The sequence below is a fragment of the Manis pentadactyla genome, chromosome 11, assembly GCF_030020395.1.
Source record: "Manis pentadactyla isolate mManPen7 chromosome 11, mManPen7.hap1, whole genome shotgun sequence".
Classification (NCBI taxonomy): domain Eukaryota; kingdom Metazoa; phylum Chordata; class Mammalia; order Pholidota; family Manidae; genus Manis; species Manis pentadactyla.
In genome coordinates, this window is record NC_080029.1 from 47,814,894 (window position 1) to 47,840,941 (window position 26,048).

Sequence of the window (26,048 nt, forward strand, 5' to 3'; positions counted from 1 at the left end):
TTTTTTTGCTTTGTGTTTGGCATCACTAATCTACACTTACATGACGAATATTATGTTTACTAGGCTCTCCCCTATACCAGGTCTCCCCTATAAACCCCTTTACAGTCACTGTCCATCAGCATAGCAAAATGTTGTAGAATCACTACTTGCCTTCTCTGTGTTGTACAGCCCTCCCTTTTCTCCTACCCCCCCATGCATGTTAATCTTAATACCCCCCTACTTCTCCCCCCCTTATCCCTCCCTACCCACCCATCCTCCCCAGTCCCTTTCCCTTTGGTACCTGTTAGTCCATTCTTGAGTTCTGTGATTCTGCTGCTGTTTTGTTCCTTCAGTTTTTCCTTTGTTCTTATATTCCACAGATAAGTGAAATCATTTGGTATTTCTCTTTCTCCGCTTGGCTTGTTTCACTGAGCAAAATACCCTCCAGCTCCATCCATGTTGCTGCGAATGATTGGATTTGCCCTTTTCTTATGGCTGAGTAGTATTCCATTTTGTATATGTACCACATCTTCTTTATCCATTCATCTATCCATGGACATTTAGGTTGCTTCCAATTCTTGGCTATTGTAAATAGTGCTGCAATAAACATAGGGGTGCATCTGTCTTTCTCAAACTTGATTGCTGCGTTCTTAGGGTAAATTCCTAGGGGTGCAATTCCTGGGTCAAATGGTAAGTCTGTTTTGAGCATTTTGATGTACCTCCATACTGCTTTCCACAATGGTTGAACTAACTTACATTCCCACCAGCAGTGTAGGAGGGTTCCCCTTTCTCCACAGCCTCGCCAACATTTGTTGTTGTTTGTCTTTTGGATGGCAGCCATCCTTACTGGTGTGAGGTGATACCTCATTGTACTTTTAATTTGCATTTCTCTGATAATTAGCGATGTGGAGCATCTTTTCATGTGTCTGTTGGCCATCTGTATTTCTTTTTTGGAGAACTGTCTGTTCAGTTCCTCTGCCCATTTTTTAATTGGGTTATTTGTTTTTTGTTTGTTGAGGCGTGTGAGCTCCTTATATATTCTGGACGTCAAGCCTTTATTGGATGTGTCATTTTCAAATATATTCTCCCATACTGTAGGGATCCTTCTTGTTCTATTGATGGTGTCTTTTGCTGTACAGAAGCTTTTCAGCTTAATATAGTCCCACTTACTCATTTTTGCTGTTGTTTTCCTTGCCCGGGGAGATATGTTCAAGAAGAGGTCACTCATGTTTATGTCTAAGAGGTTTTTGCCTATGTTTTCTTCCAAGAGTTTAATGGTTTCATGGCTTACATTCAGGTCTTTGATCCATTTTGAGTTTACTTTTGTATATGGGGTTAGACAATGGTCCAGTTTCATTCTCCTACATGTAGCTGTCCAGTTTTGCCAGCACCACCTGTTGAAGAGACTGTCATTTCATCATTGTATGTCCATGGCTCCTTTATCAAATATTAATTGACCATATATGTCTGGGTTAATGTCTGGATTCTCTAGTCTGTTCCATTGGTCTGTGGCTCTGTTCCTGTGCCAGTACCAAATTGTCTTGATTACTATGGCTTTATAGTAGAGCTTGAAGTTGGGGAGTGAGATCCCCCCTACTTTATTCTTCTTTCTCAGGATTGCTTTGGCTATTCGGGGTCTTTGGTGTTTCCATATGAATTTTTGAATTATTTGTTCCAGTTCATTGAAGAATGTTGCTGGTAGTTTCATAGGGATTGCATCAAATCTGTATATTGCTTTGGGCAGGATGGCCATTTTGAGGATATTAATTCTTCCTAGCCACGAGCATGGGATGAGTTTCCATCTGTTAGTGTCCCCTTTAATTTCTCTTAAGAGTGACTTGTAGTTTTCAGAGTATAAGTCTTTCACTTCTTTGGTTAGGTTTATTCCTAGGTATTTTATTTTTTTTGATGCAATTGTGAATGGAGTTGTTTTCCTGATTTCTCTTTCTGTTGGTTCATTGTTAGTATATAGGAAAGCCACAGATTTCTGTGTGTTGATTTTGTATCCTGCAAATTTGCTGTATTCCGATATCAGTTCTAGTAGTTTTGGGGTGGAGTCTTTAGGGTTTTTTATGTACAGTATCATGTCATCTGCAAATAGTGACAGTTTAACTTCTTCTTTACCAATCTGGATTCCTTGTATTTCTTTGTTTTGTCTGATTGCCGTGGCTAGGACCTCCAGTACTATGTTAAATAACAGTGGGGAGCGTGGGCATCCCTGTCTAGTTCCCGATCTCAGAGGAAATGCTTTCAGCTTCTCGCTGTTCAATATAATGTTGGCTGTGGGTTTATCATAGATGGCCTTTATTATGTTGAGGTACTTGCCCTCTATTCCCATTTTGCTGAGAGTTTTTAACATGAATGGATGTTGAACTTTGTCAAATGCTTTTTCAGCATCTATGGAGATGATCATGTGGTTTTTGTCTTTCTTTTTGTTGATGTGGTGGATGATGTTGATGGACTTTCGAATGTTGTACCATCCTTGCATCCCTGGGATGAATCCCACTTGGTCATGGTGTATGATCCTTTTGATGTATTTTTGAATTCGGTTTGCTAATATTTTGTTGAGTATTTTTGCATCTACGTTCATCAGGGATATTGGTCTGTAGTTTTCTTTTTTGGTGGGGTCTTTGCCTGGTTTTGTTATTAGGGTGATGTTAGCTTCATAGAATGAGTTTGGGAGTATCCCCTCCTCCTCTATTTTTTGGAAAACTTTAAGGAGAATGGGTATTATGTCTTCCCTGTATGTCTGATAAAATTCCGAGGTAAATCCATCTGGCCCCGGGGTTTTGTTCTTTGGTAGTTTTTTGATTACCGCTTCAATTTCGTTGCTGGTAATTGGTCTGTTTAGATTTTCTGTTTCTTCCTTGGTCAGTCTTGGAAGGTTGTATTTTTCTAAGAAGTTGTCCATTTCTCCTAGGTTTCCCAGCTTGTTAGCATATAGGTTTTCATAGTAGTCTCCAATAATTCTTTGCATTTCCGTGGGGTCTGTCGTGATTTTTCCTTTCTCGTTTCTGATACTGTTGATTTGTGTTGACTCTCTTTTCTTCTTAATAAGTCTGGCTAGAGGCTTATCTATTTTGTTTATTTTCTCAAAGAACCAGCTCTTGGTTTCATTGATTTTTGCTATTGTTTTATTCTTCTCAATTTTATTTATTTCTTCTCTGATCTTTATTATGTCCTTCCTTCTGCTGACCTTAGGCCTCATCTGTTCTTGTTTTTCCAATTTCGATAATTGTGACATTAGACCATTCATTTGGGATTGCTCTTCCTTTTTTAAATATGCTTGGATTGCTATATACTTTCCTCTTAAGACTGCTTTTGCTGTGTCCCACAGAAGTTCGGGCTTAGTGTTGTAGTTGTCATTTGTTTCCATATATTGCTGGATCTCCATTTTGATTTGGTCATTGATCCATTGATTATTTAGGAGCGTGTTGTTAAGCCTCCATGTGTTTGTGAGCCTCTTTGCTTTCTTTGTACAGTTTATTTCTAGTTTTATGCCTTTGTGGTCTGAAAAGTTGGTTGGTAGGATTTCAATCTTTTGGAATTTTCTGAGGCTGTTTTTGTGGCCTAGTATGTGGTCTATTCTGGAGAATGTTCCATGTGCACTTGAGAAGAATGTGTATCCTGTTGCTTTTGGATGTAGAGTTCTATAGATGTCTTTTAGGTCCATGTGCTCTACTGTGTTGTTCAGTGCTTCCGTGTCCTTACTTATTTTCTGCCCAGTGGATCTATCCTTTGGGGTGAGTGGTGTGTTGAAGTCTCCTAGAATGAATGCATTGCAGTCTATATCCCCCTTTAGTTCTGTTAGTATTTGTTTCACATATGCTGGTGCTCCTGTGTTGGGTGCATATATATTTAGAATGGTTATATCCTCTTGTTTGACTGAGCCCTTTATCATTATGTAGTGTCCTTCTTTATCTCTTGTTACTTTCTTTGTTTTGAAGTCTATTTTGTCTGATATTAGTACTGCAACCCCTGCTTTCTTCTCACTGTTGTTTGCTTGAAATATGTTTTTCCATCCCTTGACTTTTAGTCTGTACATGTCTTTGGGTTTGAGGTGAGTTTCTTGTAAGCAGCATATAGATGGGTCTTGCTTTTTTATCCATTCTGTTACTCTGTGTCTTTTGATTGGTGCATTCAACCCATTAACATTTAGGGTGACTATGGAAAGATATGTACTTATTGCCATTGCAGGCTTTAAATTCGTGGTTACCAAAGGTTCAAGGTTAGCCTCTTTAGTATCTTACTGCCTATCTTAGCTCGCTTATTGAGCTGTTATATACACTGTCTGGAGATTCTTTTCTTCTCTCCCTTCTTGTTCCTCCTCCTCGATTCTTCATATGTTGGGTGTTTTGTGCTGTGCTCTTTCTAGGAGTGCTCCCATCTAGAGCAGTCCCTGTAAGATGTTCTGTAGAGGTGGTTTGTGGAAAGCAAATTCCCTCAGCTTTTGTTTGTCTGGGAATTGTTTAATCCCAGCATCATATTTGAATGATAGTCGTGCTGGATACAGTATCCTTGGTTCAAGGCCCTTCTGTTTCATTGTATTAAATATATCATGCCATTCTCTTCTGGCCTGTAGGGTTTCTGTTGAGAAATCTGACGTTAGCCTGATGGGTTTCCCTTTATAGGTGACCTTTTTCTCTCTAGCTGCCTTTAACACTCTTTCCTTGTCGTTGATCTTTGCCATTTTAATTATTATGTGTCTTGGTGTTGTCCTTCTTGGATCCTTTCTGTTGGGGGTTCTGTGTATTTCCGTGGTCTGTTCGATTACTTCCTCCCCCAGTGTGGGGAAATTTTCAGCAATTATTTCTTCTAAGATACTTTCCATCTCTTTTCCTCTCTCTTCTTGTTCTGGGACCCCTATAATATGGATATTGTTCCTTTTGGATTGGTCACACAGTTCTCTTAATATTGTTTCATTCCTGGAGATCCTTTTGTCTCTCTCTATGTCAGCTTCTATGCGTTCCTGTTCTCTGATTTCAATTCCATCAATGGCCTCTTGCATCCTATCCATTCTGCTTATAAACCCTTCCAGAGTTTGTTTCATTTCTGCGATCTCCTTTCTGGCGTCTGTGATCTCCCTCCGGACTTCATCCCATTTCTCTTGCGTATTTCTCTGCATCTCTGTCAGCATGTTTATGATTCTTATTTTGAATTCTTTTTCAGGAAGACTGGTTAGGTCTGTCTCCTTCTCTGGTGTTGTCTGCCTGTAGCTTTGCCTTTTCATGGTGATAGGAATAGTTTGCAGAGCTGGGACGAGTGACGGCTGGAAGGACTTCCTTTCTTGTTGGTTTGTGGCCCTCCTCTCCTGGGAGAACAGCGACCTCTAGTGGCTTGTGCTGCGCAGCTGCGCGCAGACAGGGTTTCTGCTTCCTGCCGGGCTGCTATGGAGTTAATCTCCGCTGTTGCTGTGGGCGTGGCCTGGCTCGGGCAGCCGCTGCAAAGTGGTGGAGTCGCGTTGGAGGGGGAGCAGCCGGGAGGCTATTTATCTCCGAAGGGGCCTCCCTGCTCCCTGCAGCCCAGGGGTTAGGGTGCCCAGAGATCCCCGGATTCCCTACCTCTGGATTAAGTGACCCGCCCTGCCCCTTTAAGACTTCCAAAAAGCACCCGCCAAAATAAAACAACGACCACCAAAAAAAAAAAAAAGAAAAGAATTTTTAAATTTAAAAAAAAAAAAAAAGTTTTTAATTAAAAAAAAAAAAAAAGTTTTTAATTAAAAAAAAAAAAAAGGTGGTTGTTCGTTTTTCTTTATTCTCCGGTGCCAGCCTCAGGCCTCTGCTCACCGGTCTTTCTGCCCTGTTTCCCTAGTATTGGGGTTCCTATCCCTTTAAGACTTCCAAAAAGCGCTCGCCAAAACAAAACAGCAAAAAAGCAAAAAAAAAAAAAAATGGTCGCGCGTTTTTCTTATGTCCTCTGTCGCCCAGCCTCTAGTGCCTGCTCACTGTTCTTGCTGCCCTGTTTTCCCAGTATCGAGGGCCCTGCACTCTGGCCCGGATGGCTGGGGCTGGGTGTTCGGCAGCCCTGGGCTCCGTCTCCCTCCCGCTCTGCCTGCTCTTCTCCCGCCGGGAGCTGGGGTGGAGGGGCGCTCGGCTCCCGCGGGGCCGGGGCTTGTATCTTACCCCCTTCGCGAGGCGCTGGGTTCTCTCAGGTGTGGATGTGGTCTGGATATTGTCCTGTGTCCTCTGGTCTTTATTCTAGGAAGGGTTGTCTTTGTTATATTTTCATATATATATGTTGTTTTGGGAGGAGATTTCCGCTGCTCTACTCACGCCGCCATCTTCCGCCCCTCCTCCTATTCTCAACTTTTATAAATCATCTGAGAACATCTTTTTTTAGTGGCTGCATAATTGTTATGTTTGTGTGTGTATATGTCATATCTGAAGAGTTTGTCTAATCCTTTTGTTGGTCCTTTAGACACTTTCCTTTTTACTTGTTCGGTATTATAAATAATGCTACAAGGAAGTGCCTAGCACATAACTATGACAGTCTATTTTCTGGAGAGAATTCTAGAGTGAAATTACTGAATCAGTAGAAAAACAACACTGTAGGCTCCTGATACACACTGTCAGCTTGCTATCAAGAAAAGGTACACAAGTTTATAAACTCACCAGTCATGTTCCTCTTACTAATAACAGTGTCTCTGCTCAGTTCCTTAGACTCATAATTTTTTATTTGGTCATTGATAACTTGATTTCAATTTTACATTTCTTTAATTAAGCTGGGCATTTTCTACATTTGTCCACCTTTCAGCTGCAGTAAAAAATTCCTACTTATTTTCAGTATTTAATCATCTTCTCATGGTGAAGTTCCCCTGACAACTCTACACATCACCCCTAGTTCTGATGCCCTATTCCAACAGAACTGTGTGTGCACATTTACTCTACTGTCACTGTTTATGTGCTTCTCTCCCCTACTGGACAATGAGCAACTTATGGACCAGGACTGAATCTTATGTATTCTTTTCCTCAGCACCTAAGTAACTGCCTGGCATACGGTATGTGTTAATTAAAAGTTATTTAACAATCTAATGAATAAATGAATGATGATCATTGAAAAGTTGACTTTTAATATGGATTTCATCAAGAGGGTATATCTATACTTTATATAAAGCTTTGTCTTTGGATAAATCTATGCAAACCTGTTTAGAGTGATATAAATGCTATAAGAATAGCTTATAAAAATTCACATTATTTAACTGATAGAGAATGAAATACAGTTGTTCACTATTTACTCCAAAAAGAAAACTAACCCTTTTCTTTCATTGTGAACAGAAGTAATTTCCTCTGCAAAACATTATAAAATTATGTTTATTGATTCATCTTGAAACTTTTCAAACTATCTTGACATTTAATCAGAACACCTTCCAAAAGGAGAGCACAAAAAAGAGTACTTCTTTTGACAATAAAACATGTGTACTTCAACACATAAACAAAAGTTAAACTTGAAAACTGTATTTTTTGTCACATCATACTCTCAAATTATAAGTCAGGTGTTCCTAATTTGGCCATTTCACAGTTTTGCTACACAAAGAAAAAAAAAATACACATACATATTCGGGTTCACACATCTCCGAGATAAACCAGGGGTGACAAATGGGTTACTGCTATGCTGGAAATAAGGCAAATAAGGGATGGTTGAATGGGGGTCTCAGGGCTATTCAAATGCAGCCAGCTCTCCAGCTCAGAGTCTGAGTGTGTTGGGGTACAAAGGGACCCCAGAGATGCTGAAACCCTCTAATATCCCCCATGTGTTCTTTTACCAAAGGTGAATATTCTTACCTGCAAGCTGGGTTTAGAGTGTCTTGTTAGGACTAACACCTGCAGCCGGTAATACCCCCACTTTCCCCTTTTGGTCACAGTGTCACTACCCTTTGTAAACATTTAAACGTACAGTTAAAGTGCTCAATGGTGCTCCATCTGAGCCACATCCCAGTCCAGTTTTGAAAGCACAGCTCTCAGGAGCCTCACGAAGATCTTACTGTATCCACAAAGTCCAGAATATGGGGGTTAATAAGTATATGTTAAGGTTGTTTACCCCACCCTCAATTGAGGTTGACTGAGTCCTGGGTGGGTTTCTCTCTGTTGAATGCCCTGCTGTTTCACACAGACAAATGGAGTAAACACAGCTCTCTGCTACATCATATGTCACTGTTTTTCAAAGAAACATAAATCCCTCTCCCAAAGAATCTATCAATATGATAAATCTATAAAATGGAGGTTCCAAAAATTGAAACAATATATTGTAACCAACTCCAAAATTTTGATTCCTACTGATATTCCTCCTGGACTTCAAAAACTAGGAATTTTTCTTTGAGTTGTGGGTCATAGTCATATCTTACCTTGATTCTACTTATTTATAGCTTTGCTTCTCCACATGGGGCTTCTCCAAACCCCTGACCTGGCTATATTTCCCACTTCACTTCTCTGCAGAGCATCTATAATTCAGAGCTATTATAATAAGAAATAAATCAAGTTCCACTGGAAATGAACACGGTTAGAAATTTTAAGAACACCCATCAGATAATTGTAAACAGTGGTATTTCTATTGGATTGAATAAAGACCTGGAGGATGTCTCAAGACATCTCTAAAAAATTAGGGGTAATGAGTACAAATGATGGAACAATTAATATTGTTTTGAAGCTCTTACCATCATTTATAATATATAAAATTGTTAGCTGCTATTAGTAACTTGAAATAAAAATAATCCACTGACCGGGTTCATGAATATAGAGTGAAACACATTGTTAAGATATATCAGATACTTTTGAAAATACACTTAGTGTTTTGTTACGGGAGATAACTTTTAAAATTTGAATGTAACATTTTAAAAAAAATCATGGCTCTTTGACAGAAATGTGACGTATTCTTCAGCTTACCAGAGTGTAAAACACTGTCACAGACTGGATTCCATGTTAGTTTGGCAGGAATTGTTGTGCCAATTTCTATACATAAGAGGCCTTATGAAAATCTTGTGAAAAAACATGCGAAATATTGATGTTCTGAAAATGATGAAAATCCAAGGGTCCACAATTGAGATCACAGATAGAAAACGCAAGGCTTGGAGGTCTTTTGTTTCTTCAGAGGCTCCGTTTTTCTCATGAACAGCTTTAAATGCTCCATCGTAAGCACGGTACTGTTTTAAAGAAAAAAATTCCATTTTATTGAAAGATTGATGGAAGGAATAAATTCATTTACTTCATTTTGGAAACATTACTTTTCTGTAGGAACCACAGTGGCTTGGCTTGGAATATTCATTTTTGGCAACTTTATAAGCAGCTAAGGCCACCTCAGTTGAGGGGTGTGAGTGAGGAGCCTGGGAGGTGCAGGGCTGACCTGGGACACGCGGTGGAAGTGAGGTGTCCCTGGAGGCTGATCCACCTGCTACTCCACTGTGCAGGCATCTCCTGGCCCCTGTCAGGCCATGCAGAGGAAGAGCAGACATGGCCAAACCCAGTTACTGTTTCTTTTACAAACTTCCATAAACAGAGAGATTCTCTTTCCACATTTTCTTCAGTTCTGCTCTTTTTCTTCTGCCTGCTTCCTACCTTATTACTTAGCCAGAAAAAAAGTCACATGTATGGAGACAGGAAATACTCCAATGAAAAGACACTTGCAAAGAGGACATGTTCAGCTCTTATAAACTACCCTATTTATTTTCAGAACGGATGATTACCTTTCTGGGGTTGGCATGCCTTTTTTCAGACAAGGCAAAAAAAAAAAATTGCACAGAAATACTAGCCTGTTTGCTTGTGCCCAGCCACTTCTATTGCCTTGATCTTCCTAAGATCTCTGTGGCCTCCTCCAGGCCCTGCAAACTGCCTCATCCCACAGCTTTTCCGGCCTGCCATTCAGCCAACTCTGTTTTCTAAACAGGCACTACCATTGCCTCCCACTCTGTTGGAGGCCAGCCACTTTTTCCTGATAGCGTTACATTCCCTGTGTCTACTGAGATTCTAAATCCATAATGGTGCAAAATGGACACTAGCAGGCCAGAAAATATACAACCTCAACATTTAGTGGGAGGGGACATGAATAAGTGCACAGATCAGAGCCATACAGGCCAATCAAGGAATATGAGGAGATGTGCTTTCCCATAATTATTTTCTTACCTTTTTATTCTCTTTTCTGTAGTGCATTTCAGCAGGCTTGGATATTCCCATCTAGTGCACTTAGGAAGAAGCCAAACAGATACTTCTGTCTGGCTGCCCTTTCCCATCATTGATTAATAATTCTAATAATAATGACTGGTACCCATATAGAGTTTACTATTCCCAGGCACTGTTCTACACATTTTACTTTAAAAGATTAATTTCATCCTCACAAAAATCCTAAGTACAATCATTTTATAGATGTAGAAACTGAGCATTTTACTTTAAAAGCTTTTGGGTTTTACATACCCAAATCCTACCTCCTTTTAAGGTCCACCTCAGATACTATCTCCTTTAGGAAGCCTCTTTGAGGTAGTGGCTAAGCACATCAGCTTTAGAGTCCAACCATCTCGGCCAGATAGAATCCCCTCATTGGCCGTGTGACTTCAGGCAAGTTCTTCCTCATCTGTCTCACAGGGGCAATGATACCTGCCTTCCAGGATGACTGTGAGGTTTGAATAAGATGGTATGTGAAAAACCTTGGGACAGGTCCTAAAGAGTGCAATCATTTGCTAGTATTAAGTATTTTATCACTTTGTAATGGCTCCTTTCCTCCTCTGAACTCCTATATGGCCTGAATTACTCACTTTCATCCCCATTATCACTGCTTATGTGGACAGATGTGGCATTTTTTAATTTTATATCCTCACAATGAATTACAGTGTCTTGAATGTAGTAATTACCAGATATGTGCCAAATTGCTAAAGAGATGAAAATAGGATATATACTTCAGTTGATTTAAAAAGCAAACACTTTATATGAGTTTGTCTCTATATTTGCCTCTTTCTCCTCAAAGTGGAGTGCAGCAAAATATAATTCCAACTAATTGAAATACCTGATTAGTTGGGATCTTGGTAACTGAACAAAATCTATGATTAAAACAAACCATTTTGTTTACTTTTTTGCAGTATTTATCTATGTCAATTCTATTATACATTATTAGGTTATTTGTATTTTCAAGTTGCTTGATTTGTATTAGAAGTTCTACCCTGGCCTTTGCAATTTAATTTAATTTAATTTTTCAAGTTTACTAAAAATATTAATAAATTTATTCATTCATGACAGTGATCAAAGTACATATTCTATGAATTCCCAAGATATTAATTTGAACACAATTTAGACTTTTGAAGAGTTTCTGTTAGTCAATAGTATTCTCCAGAACATACTTTATGTGCTGCTCCTATAAAAGATGACTAGAATAAGGAATAGCCTTAGAATATACACCAGGCATATTTAAAGTACTAGTTAAATTTACATGAAGAGAATCAGTGAGAGAAGAGCACCCTCTCTTGGAATTAATGGAAGTCCGTGAAAAAATGCTGTTGCCAGCTGGCTGGAGATTTGGCTGGACATCTTGGCTGGACAGCCCTGCTGGGGAGAGCTTCCTTGATTCTAATGACCTCTTCTGTCCAGTTCATCCATCACAATGCCAAAGACCTCCCTCTGTGCTCTAGCTCTTTAAATCCATTCCTGACCCTTTCCCCTGGGATGGTCTCTTGCCCAGCATCTCTTAAATGCCTCTAAGGGCCTCCTTTGGAAGGAGTATCCCATCCATTCTTTCTGTCCACCAAAATAAAATACATAAACGAGTTATCTCAATACATGTGGGATTTCCTCTACCACTTCTCTGTCTCCATGGATTCTGATGTGCAATTACATATGCTCATACTTCTCTTTACCTGGCTGTTAAACCTTTCAACTCTGACATCTAATCTATATGTGAACATTCTCACTCCCCTACCAACCTCCAATACATTGTGGTTTTCTAAGGTAAAATTAATTTTGAAGATATGTTATATGCATTAGAAAGTATGCTGCAAACTGCTCTAAAGCTCATCCAGTATTCTCTGTACTGTCTTCAGACTGCATCAAATTGGAAATGTGAAAATTTAGTCTAGTTAAGTATCTTGCTCTAATCCAGCATTGTAGCAGTATTAACTAAAAAATTACAGCCCAACAAACTTTTCACTGGCTTAATGAATTACAAGATTTATGCTATGAGTAAGTTTTTAAAAAAGACTTTTCACCCCTTCACATACAGTCTTATTTTTTCCAATCACTAGACACATGCCTTAGAAGAGTGATTTTCAAACTGTAGGGGGTCTCCAATACCTTTCACTATGTCTGTGGGGCGAAAGCTATTCTCATAAGAAAAAGACAGTATTTGCCTTTTTTCACTGATAGGCATACAATGAGTTTTACCAAGGCTGATGATATGTAATGACATCCTCACTCCCATGACTAATGAAATAGTAGAGTGTATTCTTGTGTTATCTAGATCTTTCTTATGTGGTAGGACTAGGGTGTATACATCTGTGCATTTTAGAGACTTTCTCAGTACTTTTGTGCTCTTAACATACTTTTTTTTCCCATTTTACCTGCTATAATCTCTATAACTTTATAATCATTCATTAAATAGTGTTGAAATCCCAAAGTTTTCCTTATACCTATGCAAAAACACAATCAGTAAGCACATTTTGTTAACTTGTTTTGCAATCATATTTAAATCTTTTTTCTTACTTTTAACTTCTAATGTGCTAAATACTCATAGATATTATCCACAAAAATAAAAGCTCTTTGGGTCATTAATAATTTTCTGGAGTAAAATGGAGTCCCTTAACTTAAAAAAATGAGAATCACTGCCTTAGAATATAATGCTACCTCCTAAGGAGATAGTATTTCTTGATTAATTTTCTAGATCCAGCAGGCAATAATAATAAATGGAAATTATAATCAGTAATAATAGTGATAGTAATTTTTGAGGCCAGGCACCTGGTTAGATGCTATATATATATTGTTACAGATGTGGAAACTGAGGTTAAAGAGGGTAATTAAGCCACTATCATAGCAAGTAAGTAATAAAGGCTGATTCAGACCCATGTCTGACACTAAAGCCCTTATCCTTTCTAGAAAATGATAGTTCCTGTGAAGAATGTTGTCTGCATTGCACATCTTTGGAAAAAGCATTGCACAAGCTTTTTATAAAATTATTTCCTTCAGTTCTTACAATTGCTTATGAGTTAGTCAAAGCCCCTGGGAGATGTGTCCAAATGCGCTGTTCTTGCACTATGTGGTATTACGTTCCTTTCTGCATATTCGTACTAAAACAGTGAAACTGAGGAAATAACATCAATGCACTGGGCTATTGTCTGCTTTTATCACACCATAGGTAAGAAAAATTATTACTTTAGAGCAGGAGTTTGAAAACGTTTTCTGTAAAGGGCCCAACAGTAAATATTTTAGGTTTTACAGGTGAAGAGGCAAATAGTGAATATTTGGTAGGTACTTCTACAAAAAGAGAAAAAACACATTTCCACAATTTTCATTGATGAAATTAAGAATGTAATGATTACTTTTTTTTGTAATACATATCTACTAAGGAGAAGAATGAAAGTTTTTTTTTTCTTTCTTGGAATAGTATTTGACTTAATTGGGGTTCAGAGTTTGCGTGCCAAATTGATTGTACATGTTCATTTATAAAAATTATTCTTAGCTCAATGACTGTACAAAAACAGCAGGTGGGATGGATTTGGATGGTATGAGGGCTGTGGTTTTGCCAACTCCTGCTGGAGAGTGCAGTTCTCCTCACGTGATGACTAGATCAGCAGTTTCCACTTCACCTGGGGGCTTGTTATGAGTAAGAATTCTTCAGAAACACCGGAATCAGAAATGCTAGGGGATGGGGCCTAGCCATCTGTCCTTTTAAAAGCCCTGCTGATCATTTTGAGAGTGCTAAAGTTTGAAAACTGCTCTTAAATATCTATGCCTCTATTATATCTATTTATATAGATACAGGTTTACTTATTTGTTTGTTTTGGGGAATTCTGATCCTAACTGTGCATGATGATTCTACAGACAACCTTTCCCACACTTCCCACATGTAAGTTCTTAATTTAAGAGAAAAACCACATTATACTTCCCCGTCATCCACCCTTGAAATAACATCTAAAATTGCTAACTGCCGTAAGAAACTTAACGACTTTCCTATTCACAGAAGGCTCTGGACTCCAAAGACATTGAATTGGCAATGGATTTATTTAAATATTATTCATGTTGCTCAAGTACACTGAGTGGTGAGGGAGAAGGAGAGGGAGAGGAGTAATACCGAAAAAGTTTTCTCAAGCCTCAGCCACTCCTAGATGTCTTGGCCATGACCCCAGGAGGCAATACGTTCAAATGAAGTAATTCAATCTCCTCCACCACCCTGATTAGCAAACTGAAAACCTAAAATGAAGTTTCATATCACCTCGCTTGCCAAGATAGAAATAAAACCTGTTAAGACAAGTTATCAAAGCGACACATCTGGCTGACATGTACTTAAACATCTGCGTCTCCCAACAGCCTCTCGGCCTCTACAGCCAACCGCTCAGGCGGCGGCACCAGAAACAGGATCCACCACTCCTCAGAGTTCACGCACAAGTTTTTAAAAACTAAATTTATGCTTTTAGTCACTCACTGCTGCAAATCAGTCCAGCAGGACCGGGAGAACTCCCAAATGCCACTGGCCCATTTCTCATGACACTAAAATCTTGGACAGGTCTAACTACATAAAACATTACCTAGCTGTTGGGAAGGAGGAACCAAATTCCGCTCGTCAAAATTCTGAAGCGCAAAAATAATCCTGAGAGAAGGAGGGAAGCAGAGAGGAGGGGATACTGCCGGCCACGGCTAAGGAGACACTATCCGTCTCTGTCTTTCCCTTCCTTTCTCTAACTTTCCCTCTTCTAGCTCAACAAATTCGGTTTTATCTCCGCAGGGCTGTGAGGGGAACCCGATCTGGGCAGCCCAGCAACCCACCACCCTCCTGGCCCAGGGCGCAGCATCTCGCGCACGGCGCCCCAACCCCCACCTTTCCTCCGGGCACCTGCGGCAGGACGCGCTCCAGTCCCCTGTACCCGAGCGCAGAGCGACTCACGATTAAAGGCAGGGAGCACATGGTGAAGAGCCCGGTCATGAGGGCCAGCAGCAGGAGGTGATCCAGCTCCTCCAGGGGCTGCGGGGAGGCCTCCCTCTCGCCGGCGCCCGGCTCCGCGCGCTCTCTGGGGCCGAAGCGCGGGCGCCGCTGCAGCCGCCGGTGCATCGCGTAGAGGTTGTGCATGGCGCTCAGGTTGCACAGCACGATGGCGAGCACCAGTAGCGCCATGAGGCTGGCGTAGAGCACTGAGAAGCCCAGCACTGACAGCGAGCGCTCCTTGTGGGTCATTTGGATGAAGCACCAGGTGCCGGGGCAGTACTGCACGAAATTCCCGAAGCCCGCGAAGGGCAAGGCGCAGAAAGCCAGGCAAAAGGCGCCCACGAAGGGCGCCACCAGCGCGCCCCGGCGCACAGTGATGTGCCGTCGGTAGAAGAAGGGATGCCCCAACGACAGCCAGCACTCCAGAGCCATGGCCAGGAGCTGCAGCGTCGAAGCGAGCCCGAAGAAAGACATGAAGAAGGCGAAGGCTTGGCACAGCGAGCGGCCCGACGCGGGTACCAGCCCCGACAGGCTCCGGTTCTGCGCGTAGGCGGCTAGCACGAAGGGGCTCACCAGCGACTTGCCCACCAAGTCGGTGACCGTCAGGCCACACACCAGCACGTAGAAGACCGAGGGCGGCTGGCGCGGAGGGCACGACCCCAGCCCCGAGCGCACCAGCAGCGCCAGGGCCAGCAGGTTGCCCAGGAGGCCCGCGCTGAAGAGCAGCCCGCTCATCGTCGCGGAGTTGCCCTTCTCCACAGAGGTGGCGTTGTGGCAGCGGTAGAACGACGGCCTCATGGCTGGCGGCGCGGCAGGAGGTAGTGCAGACCGCGGGAGCGCCAGGGCCCCGGCTTCGGGGTGCGGAGGAGGCCACGGCGGCAGGCTGCGCCGCAGAGGCAGCTCCGTGGGCGGCCGGGTGCTCCCCTTGGCGGGCGCCTCCTCCCTAAACTCTCGGGACACACCCCGCCCCCGGGGCGGGACGCGAGGCCGGGGCGCCCCGGCGCTGGCCCTGCAGAGCTCTGCCCTGAGCAGACACAGACCCTCGTGCCCAGAAGCAGAAAAAAGAAGGCAAGTAGCCAGAGTCCTAGCGTCTAAAGCCAGTCCTCCTGTGAGGCGAGAACAGGAATGGAGGGGAATCAGGCAGCAGCCACTAGAGAGGAGAGGGGTGTGAGGAGGAGGTTGAACTGGGTGCCGAAGAACTCTGAAGAGAAGTTCAGAAACCAGGCTGCTATTTGTTTTTTAATTAGTGGGTTAAGGAAGGGTTAAACGGAGCTAAATCTGCATAGCACTTTACACCTTAGCTGGCCTTCTCTTCTAGATCCTGCAAAAGGAACAATGACCTTCATTGCATAGGTGAGGAAACTGAGACCTATGAGATCCTCTGTGTTTCCAAGGCTCCTAAGAGGTTGGCTAGATTTCAGGGAAGAGGCTCCAGGAAAAACCAAGGGGGAGATTTTGCCCCGGGTACCATGAATCACAGTGGTTGTGTGGACATGGTGGAAGGAGTATTACCAACTGATGCTGTTATCAGATACACTGGGTTCACGTCCTGGTTCTGCAGCTCACTGCCTGTGTGACCTTGAGGAACTTGCTTAACCTTTCAAGAAGTAATATGTAGCCAGCTCCCTGGCTTCTTTTGAGTCATAGGGACAACATGTAAAGTGCAGGCACATAAGATGTGTCAGTACATTACAGCTGTCAGGATTCTCATGTGTTTTAGTAGCTGATGTTTAGCTGCAGTTTTTAGCCTGGATTTTGAAACCAGAGAATCGTAGACTTGGTTTAGAGCTTTTTCACTCTGGATTTTGACTACTAGAAAATGTTTCTTTTCCTCTGGCCTTTGACTTGGCTGCATCATAGAGGCAAGAGAGCTAATTGTGATTTATTTCTTTAATTAACACGTGATACCCTGGGAGAGAAACTGGCTTTGAGAGTAGAATTTGGGTGACTGGAGCCATATTATGTGAGCAAGCAAGAGTATGCCTTGGACTGGAGAAGCTCATTATTAGGCTAAGTGCCTGTTCTGATGGACAGACTCAGGGAGAGAGCAAGTCCCTTGAGCTTTAGAAGTTAAAACCTTCGGGATAGCCAGAGAAGCTGCCTCCAGACTGAACGCCTGGCCAGGAATTCAGGCTACGGGATGGAGATGAAGAGTCCAGGCTTTGAAATTGGATAGTTCTGAACTCTACCACTAAACTGCTAACCTAGTTTTGCTGACCTCATAGGGTTATCATGAAGTTAAGAAAACATAAAATGCATGGCATAGACTAATAATAATAATAATAATAGCTAACACTTATAGGCCCTTATATATGCTGGGCATGCTCTAATCCTCTCACATCTGTTGACTCAATCAACAGAAGGACTTCCACAAAGTGAATTCCTTATTTTCCACCTGCTCTCTCTTGTCTCCATCTCTAGCTTCTAATGAATAATGATGGGTTTAGAAGAGCCCTATTTGAGTTGATGAAGTGGGAGAGGGAGCAGGCCTATAACCAAAAGACTTAACAATCAGGTGAAGTAAATTGGAGGTCTCCTCTCCAGACAGACACACATAGATACGCAAGAACACACATTCACAATTTGCACCAGTTATAGGCTGTTCACAGTTTTCTGCAGTCCCACTATGGTGCCCTGACGAGGGCCAATGGACTCTAGCTTACGAATTCTCCCCTGAGGACACTGTGCAGTGTTCTTTGAAGCCTACCTACACCAATCCTTTGCAGTTTTTTTCTATTACAGCTGCCTCTACATTCTAGTATTCAAGAACAGTGCTCAGGGGAGAGCAGCCCAGAAATGTAAACAACTTCTTAGAACTAACTCCCAAGTGTCACTGAAGGGAGATCTGTGGATCCCTGACAAGGTTTATATATGTCATACTTCAAAGGTTGATGGCCTTGAACGGGTACAATTCAGGAAACCACGTGTTTCCTCCTGGCCAAGCAGCTGGCCTTCCCCATGGGGTTTCCGGCTGCTTTCTTGCCTGCTTTGCTCTTGTTCACCCTGCCCTGTTCTCAGGCTTAACATTGGAGTCCTCTGTTCCCTCCTTCAAAGAAATCTTATTTCACACCTTTGCCTTTCAGCCAAAAAAAGTATCATTTGTTCACACATCAAGTATTCTTTCAGTTCTTTGTGCCAGGCATGGGGGTGAGGTGTGTGGGCACTGAGGAGTATATGGCAAATAAGGGAAGACAAATGTCATGTCATGGGACTTTTACATTGTCATAAATTTGTGTATCAGTTCTCATAGTGACAAAGCTAAGCTTTTTTTCCCCTAAGAGGGAAACTTTGAATGAAAGTGTCCTGGGCCCAGTAACACAGTAAATTATCTTTATCTACAGAGCTCTGCTAGGCTGCTTCACTGGGTCCTCAGACAGATCATCTGCAAACAGTATGTGTGGCATAATGTGAATGAATTTGTATAATCACATTATGATTTTGTAAATGTAAAAATCATATATGCTTATGGGCAAGACCTAGAAGTTGACATAAGCAAATGAAACATGGACTTAAGTGATGGTAGAAAAGTTTCTCTTTGGGCTTCTGATATTTTCAATATTGTATTGTAATAATTATTTTAAAATATTTTAAACAGAAAGCAAGGGTATGCTCATGGTCAGGTTTTAGGGAGGGTGGAAAGAAGGAAAAGCAATAGATTTTCTTGGATCCATCCCAACTGTGCCTTTAAATCTTATCCATCCCTCATTCCTATTGAACTCCCAAGTAATATTTTGGTCTGGGGATTGTGAAGAGCAGAGAATGTAGAGAAGGAAACCTTAACAGCAAAGAACAAAATTAGCTACCAGTTTGGAGCATCTTCTCTCTGCTAGAGGCCAAGCTAGATGCTTCTTCACATTTAGTAGGTGGGGTGGTAGCTCAATAGTATGGAGGTGAAGATCTTATTTTATTTTATTTTTTATTAAGGTATCATTGATAAACCTTTTATGAAGGTTTCACATAAAAAACATTGTGGTTATTACATTCACCCAGATTTTCTAGTCCCCCTCACACACCCTATTGCAGTCACTGTCCATTAGCAAAGTAAGATGCCAGAGTCATTACTTGTCTTCTCTGTGCTACACTGTCTTCCCCGTGACCCCCACACACACCATGTGTGCCAGCCATAATGTCCTTCAATCCCTTTCTCCCTCTCTCCCCACCCCTTCCCTTTGGTAACCGCTAGTCCCTTCTTGGAGTCTGTGAGTCTGCTGCTGAATCTTCTAACTTTTCTAAATCTTAATTTCCTTATCTTTAAAAATGTGTGTGTGTGTAGGACAACACAGATAATTGTACTGAACTGATGAAGTAGTTCCATGGCTTAAATAAAATAATCTGCATAGAGCAGTAATTCTCAACCTTGGCTGTACTCCAGAGTCCTGGAGAGCTTTATTCATTTCTGATTCTTCAGAATCCCAAACCAATTTTATCAGACTACCTGGGAGTACCCCCCTTCTGTATATTTGAAGCCACCCAGTTAACTTCCACTGTACAGGTAGGATGAGAACCACTGAGCTAGAATGTTAAGCAGAGGGTCAGGTCATGTCTGTATGGCTCTGTCAAAGGTGTTCACTGTTTTTTATTCCTGCCAACTGCACCAGAGAAGTTTTCTTTCTTTCCCTAAATAAGGAAAATGAGACTCAGGTTAATAACTTCTCCAAGTTCACATATCAAGTAAGTGATGAGGATAGAATGGATCCAGGTCTTTCAGATTCTGCAAACCTCTGCTTTGGAGGAAGAGAAGAGCAGAGAAGACGAGAGAGAGAGAGAGGAGAGACCCTGTGTTTTCATGTATTTGCTCATGTATTAGGAGGCAGAACCCCAACAGCATCAGACAGCTGGTCAGTTTCCTGCATTTCTGCTGATCTTGTAGTACCTTGTGGCCAAGTCTACACAAATGTCATTTCATCATTTGTTTCCTAAAATTTGCAGGTAGTTTCATGAAGTCTTCATTTTGTCTGGTTCTGGTTCCTGCTTTTTAGGATCCCCCAACCTTTTGTCCAACAGGAAATTCCATTTTGATATATTTTGCTGGCAAAATGAAGGATTAAATCCTCCAGAGATTCTAGTGGGTGGAAGTGTCTTGGCTAACCTGGGCTGAATTCCTGTGTCCACATGTAAATTGGAGCAGGATCTCTGTATGTTCAGGATTTGGAGAAAACATTTTCATTTTTAGCTTGGCTGTAGTTTAAACTCTAAAGATCAGCATGAATTTCTGAAAATGTCTTTGAGTGATGACCTGGGTGCAAATAAATGGTGGAGTAATACATTTGTTAACCTGATCATAGGTTGTGATGGTTCGCTGATTACTGAGATTTTCTAGCAGTTTGCTTGTGGTTCTAAGGGAAGTTGTTAGCAGGTGTGGCTGGTTTGTCCCCTGTGAAGCAGACTCTGAGCTGGAGATGAGCATGCAGATATTTATTAGGGAGTCCTTGTGGAGCAAAACCTGTGAGAGGGAGGGAACAGAAGCAGGATTGGGCAGAAGGAGAAGCCAGGTTGTGATAGTTTCAATAATAGGCCTTAACCAACCCAATCGGAAGCTCAGAAGCTGAAAGGGGTGTTTGGAGTTGTCCTGAGTTGGGTGTGAGGGTCTTTATACCCTTGGGTGGGCCAGGCACTGGGGTCCTAGGGAAGGGCACCTGGCCGTGGGTACAGCAACATCCTGAGACAAGGCAATGCCTGGAAGGGGCTGACAGCTTCGGTCTGTGTGCTGGCAGCTGGAGGAATAAGTCTTTCAGTCCTGGAGGGACTCTGGGCTCACAGCAGGGTCCACTACCAGGGCAATGCTGGTGGGCATCTTAGCTGGGACCCAGAGGCAGTGTGCCCTTAAGCTCTACCCATACCTTAAAGATCCTACCTAGACACCTCACTGGTGACTCCAGGCAAGTTAGGACAATGCCTGGATCATAGCATTCTAAAGCTTTTTTTAAAATTCATACCATTTTTTATCTGTCTTTGCTTAACATAGTCCTGGATTTTTATTTCATCTCTCTGATCACTCAGTCTTCAGATTCTCCCAGATGTTCCTCAACCCTCATCCCTAAACCTAAGTGACCCACTCTCCTGGGCTCCCTCCAAAGCCCCATAGCATTTACTGTACTGTGGTGCATGCTTGCATGCTTGGTGTGAGAGTCAGTCCTATTCTGTTTTGTTGCTCTATGTCTTAGCACACACTTCTAGGCACATAGGAGGCTCTCAGTAAATGTTCACTGAATGAATGAGTAGCCATGGTACCTTCTACTATTTTTCTTTGTCTTGAAAGACACTATCCTTGATTCTTAAATAATTTTGATCTCTTATGCTAAGAAGCTGAGATCTTCTGTTTTCAACTACCAGGCAGAAAGTTCAGTTTACATAAATATAAGTTGTATGCAGCTGCAAGTCTGGGTCTCAAAACTATTTTATGTACCTCGAAGTGGCTCTGGTGTAATACCTAAAGGAAATAATTGGGATTGACTTTTGAAATTAATTATTTCTCTATGTCTGTGCTAATTTGTATGAAAGATGAGTTATTTAAAATATACATTCACAGCATGTAAACTTTGAGAACAAAGTGGAAGAGTTGGAAATTTCCAGTGCTGAGAATGAATTATTATTAATACTGTTAATACTTATTAAAGAGAGTAGAGGAGAAATGTTCTGGCTCAACTGTTTCTGTGATCACCTTGAATTTAAATCTAGACAAATGTCTCCCTAGTAGAGAGTAATCTGAGCTGAATGAAGGGTGACCCACAGGAGTGCATCTCCTCACCAGGGGATCAGAAGAGTAGACAGTAAATGACGTGTCAGTCAGCAAGCATGGCAAGGGAATGCTGGGGACGACCTGGAGTCAGAGTCTGCGGAGTGAAGTAAACAGGAGGGTTGTTGATCTGGAGACACTGTGCTCTCCAGATGTCTTGTAAACCGCATATGTACTTTTTGTATTTGGAAAAAAATATTATTGTGGACAACAAAGAACATAACTCAAAATTTGGAATTTTGGTTCTCTTTGGGGATTTAAGATACAAATTCATGGTACAGCTTATCTCATCTATTTCTTTGTCTCAGTGTTTCTCAAACTTACTTTTCACAAACTGTAAAGGCTCATGAGTCTGATTGTGATTGGGAGTGGTTCTTATTAGGGCAGAATATAAACTCATGGTTTATGACAATAAGATAAAAAAATGTTAAGAATAATAAACTTGTCATGGCAGAAAGTAAAGTAGAAATGCTGCTTTTAGAGGACTGATGAAGTGCGATTTTCTGCCCTAGAGTGCACCCAGGCAGGGGGTAGCGACTGTGGTCTCTTCCAATCATATCTACTGAATTAACTGAGCCAGAATCTACTATTGAAAGGTTTACCTATGGGACAGAGACTGGATTATTGTCCATCAAATTCATTTCCTCCACTTGGGCAGTCACATAAAGTGTATTTTCCTGACTCACTGGCAATTATGTGTCATCAAATGTCTGAGTTCTAGCCTCCCACATCCTGTCCACCCTATCTTTTCCCCATCTGCTAGTCAAATGTAAAGGACTTTGAAGTCCTAGAAAAAGATGAGCCAATTTTTGGAAAGAATCTGGGACCCAGAATGACCACATAGAAGGTTTGCCTTTGGCTAGGCACATACATTTTGGGTGTTATGTGAGCAAATAAAAAATGCTATTTTCTAAGCTGATGAGAATTTGGAATTCATCTGTTACAGCAGCTAGCATTAATCCAATAAATACAAATATGTCGCTTGCATCTTATAAGGCCATTCCAACCACAAGAAAGTCTCGGAAATAATGTAGTTTGGTTGGACACATTTCAAGTTGGAATACAACTGGAGTTGTACTGGTAAGAAGGAAGGGAAAAATGGGATATTTGGTGGTAACAGTTTCTGCCATAGTATGTAATAGTTCAGACAGCACAGAGCAATGGGGGGAAAATGAGGACTGAGAAAAGAGAATTGAATTTGGTGACTAGGAAGTTACTGATGACCTTTAAAGCCCAGAGTAGATTGATTATCAGATTGCAGAAGATAAAAGAGTACATGGGACATGAATAATTGGAACCAGTGATTAGTTTTGGCTGTGAAAGGAAAGAAAGATATTAAAATCTTGAGAGGGCAGAAGGGCAAAACATAGTCTTTTGCAAACTGGGGGAAGATTATTATTATTTTGAGAGCTGACAAAGAAAAACCAGTAGAAAAGGAGAGAGTAAAAATGCTGGAGAAATAGGAGATAATTGAGGTAGGAAGACTCAAATAATAGAATGGGACATAGTAGTGAAGAAGAGAAGAGCCATAGAAAGAAAAAAAACATCTTACCCATGACTGGAGTTAAGAAGAAGATGGTGTATACAGAGACAGAGCTATTTTGAGGTGATAAGTTGGGTATTTGATAGAGCTGATCCCAAATAGCCTCCTTCTTTGTTCACCAAATATCACTGGAGATAGAGTTGTGAAAATGAATGATATGATCCTTGTCTATATGCAAAGAGGAAAGATGATCACTGAGCAAGAACTTACAAATTCCTGTTATTAAACAACAAGAGTGAAGTGATGAGTGTGTCTTCAAAGTAAGAAATGTCAGTGGCATCCTGATGCATTGAGTCTGCATTTAATAATAATTTTGTAAAACAAAAACAGTGTTCTGAGATATTTAGATGTCTAATTAATTCGGGGCATGACTGAGTGGCAAGCATCAAGATGAAGAGGCCAGGGATGGAGACCAGGTGCTATCTGAAGACAGACTCAGGAAAGTTTTCCAAATCCCACAAGATCTATGTTCAGTGAATCTTTATAAGCATTGGTTTCAAACTGATGGGAACCAAGAGAATAGATGAACTAGTAAATAATTAGAACCTCTTCTTGAGCTAGAAACCAGGCTGTGTCATCTAATGTACCCCTGCAAACCTGACCCATAATAGACATAAACTTGTTTAAAATGCTTCTCAACTTATTTAAATCACTTTATTTATAGACATTCGGGTGCAAAGCCCCAAAAACATTATTTAAAAGTAACTCTCGCAGTGAGGTTTGAATGAAAGAACCACTACTTGATTTGACCCAAAAATAAAACCTAGTAGTAATATAATATTTTCTGTGAATTTGTAAATTAGGGTAAATGATGTGAAACAAAGAGAAAAGGTGCTGAAGCGTGTATTGCATTTTCAACCGTTTTTTTTTCAGGAGTTATATATAGCTTCTAGGATATACTCACACATTTATTAAATTTCACACTAGTTTAATTTATGAATTTCTAATTAGACATACTAAAACATGAAAGAAATCTGTGATAAATGTCTTTCTCACAATTTTTCATTCTTCCTTAATGTATGTATCTATCCAGAGGTCTTGCTCTCTGCCATGCTCCATTTCATTGGGTATTTCCTGGTAACTAAATTCATTATAAGCAGGAAAATATGTGCTTCCTCCATTCTTCTATTCTTTCCTATTCCCAGCTGTGCATCTGGCATCTGATATGGAAAAGGAAAACCTCTAAGGCCAGCCAGCATGACTGTCCAACTGTTCTCTCTAAAAGTAGAGTTTATGGCATAAGCTACACACTTATCTATAGGGCCCAAGATTCTAGAAATTCAGAAGCCCTTTTTCCTCAGAACTACAGGCTCTAACATGAATCTCACAATCCTAGTTAGAAACTTAAAAGCCAGGCCTTGCTTTTTGCCTGGCTCTTATTATTACACCCCTTCCCTGAGGCAAAGGTAGCTGTGTGAGGGATGGGAAAAAAGATACAAGATTTCAGAAAAGTATCTCATCATATTAGGTATCATACCAATCAGATCTATTTTTATTACAGTTAACACCCTTCGTAATCTAGCTAAGTCTACCTTTTTTTTTTTTAAGACTATTACTTGTTTCCTTCTTTTACCTGCCCCCACCCACCCACCTGGCCAGCCTGCCTGCCCGCTTACCATTTACCCTGTGGTCCAGTTGTACAGGCTAGTTTTTAATTTCCTGAACATGCTCTTCATTTTTATGCCTCCATTCTTTGCTCATGCTGCCTCTGCCTCGGATTTTTCCACCTTCTTACTCCCTCCACTTCTGAAAGCTTATGTATTTGAAGGTTCAGCTCAGACATTACTTTCTGGAAGAAGCCTTCTGGGTGCTCCAAGAGCCCATCTTGGGTTTCTCCTCTGTGTTCTGCCAGCGTGTAGTCCCAATTGTTAAAAAGGAGGGGGTATGTATGGTATTATTTTATGGTCAACTGTGGGTCTCCCCTGCTAGAGGTAGGTCTAGAGGGATAGACACTGTTCTGGGCATCTTTGAATCCCTAGTGCCTAGCCCAGTGCCCAGCATGTAGGAAGCATCCTATAATGAACACTTATATAAATTAAAGAAATAATGAATTCCTTCTAGGGAAAAGCTGGAGAAGGAGCACATTTAGATAAGGGGAGGGCAATAATGAATTTGATTTAGATACATTTGAGTATTCCAGGCAAAGATTCTCACATTTAAAATATCCCTGACACTCCTGACTTCCCAGTCTTGATACATGTGTTTTGAAATGTTGCTTGTTGGACCCATTCAAGGTTGGCACTGTATCAGTGATGATGTGGCAGGAAAAAGACACCATGCTTAAGTGGGAATATTGAAGAGGGGTTAATGGACAATTTACAAAGATACTAAGGGTAACTAATGGGATATTGAAGCACCCAGAGACTAGCAATAACTTTCTTAGTCCTGAAAGGCAATGAGTGGTTACTGGAATTCATGAGAGTGGAACTGCAGCTATTATCACAAATGCAGCTGTAGGAGAAGCTGCTGGAAAGAAGTTGTGGTCTTTGGTGGGGGGATGCAGCCACTGCCAGCCTGCAGCTGCACAGAAGGGAGCTGCAAGAATAAATCCCCTGCCATTTTTTTCCTACCTGCTCCCCAAATCCTATCAGTCCTTCCCATTGGCCTGACCCAACTGGAAATCAGTTGGCAAGGGAACCTGCCTGATATTCCCTTCAAGATCAGCCTTCTTGGGCATGGGACAGG

At 41.4% G+C, this 26,048-nt stretch overlaps 1 protein-coding gene and 1 long non-coding RNA gene across 4 annotated transcripts in view; one reads left to right on the forward strand and one right to left on the reverse strand.

The window, feature by feature from the left end:
* The window catches only part of PTGDR (prostaglandin D2 receptor), a 60,254-nt gene extending 44,123 nt beyond the window's left edge, over window positions 1-16,131 (reverse strand). For 2 of the 3 annotated variants that reach the window (XM_057488466.1, XM_057488467.1), the window contains exons 1-2: window positions 15,046-16,131; window positions 8,859-9,115 (exon numbers count right to left, since the gene is read on the reverse strand). In XM_057488466.1, the coding sequence (XP_057344449.1) occupies window positions 8,876-9,115; window positions 15,046-15,882 (1,077 nt within the window). In that variant the 5' untranslated portion in view covers window positions 15,883-16,131 and the 3' untranslated portion in view covers window positions 8,859-8,875. Of the gene's footprint in view, window positions 1-7,271; window positions 9,116-15,045 lie in introns of those variants that run through there. The other variant, XM_036917895.2, reaches the window with a different exon arrangement.
* Window positions 16,132-16,320: 189 nt separating this feature from the next.
* LOC130679513 (uncharacterized) overlaps window positions 16,321-26,048 on the forward strand; it is an 87,073-nt gene continuing 77,345 nt past the window's right edge. The window contains exons 1-2 of the long non-coding RNA XR_008992493.1: window positions 16,321-16,437; window positions 18,426-18,475. This is a non-coding gene — a long non-coding RNA (uncharacterized LOC130679513). The remainder of the gene's footprint in view (window positions 16,438-18,425; window positions 18,476-26,048) is intronic.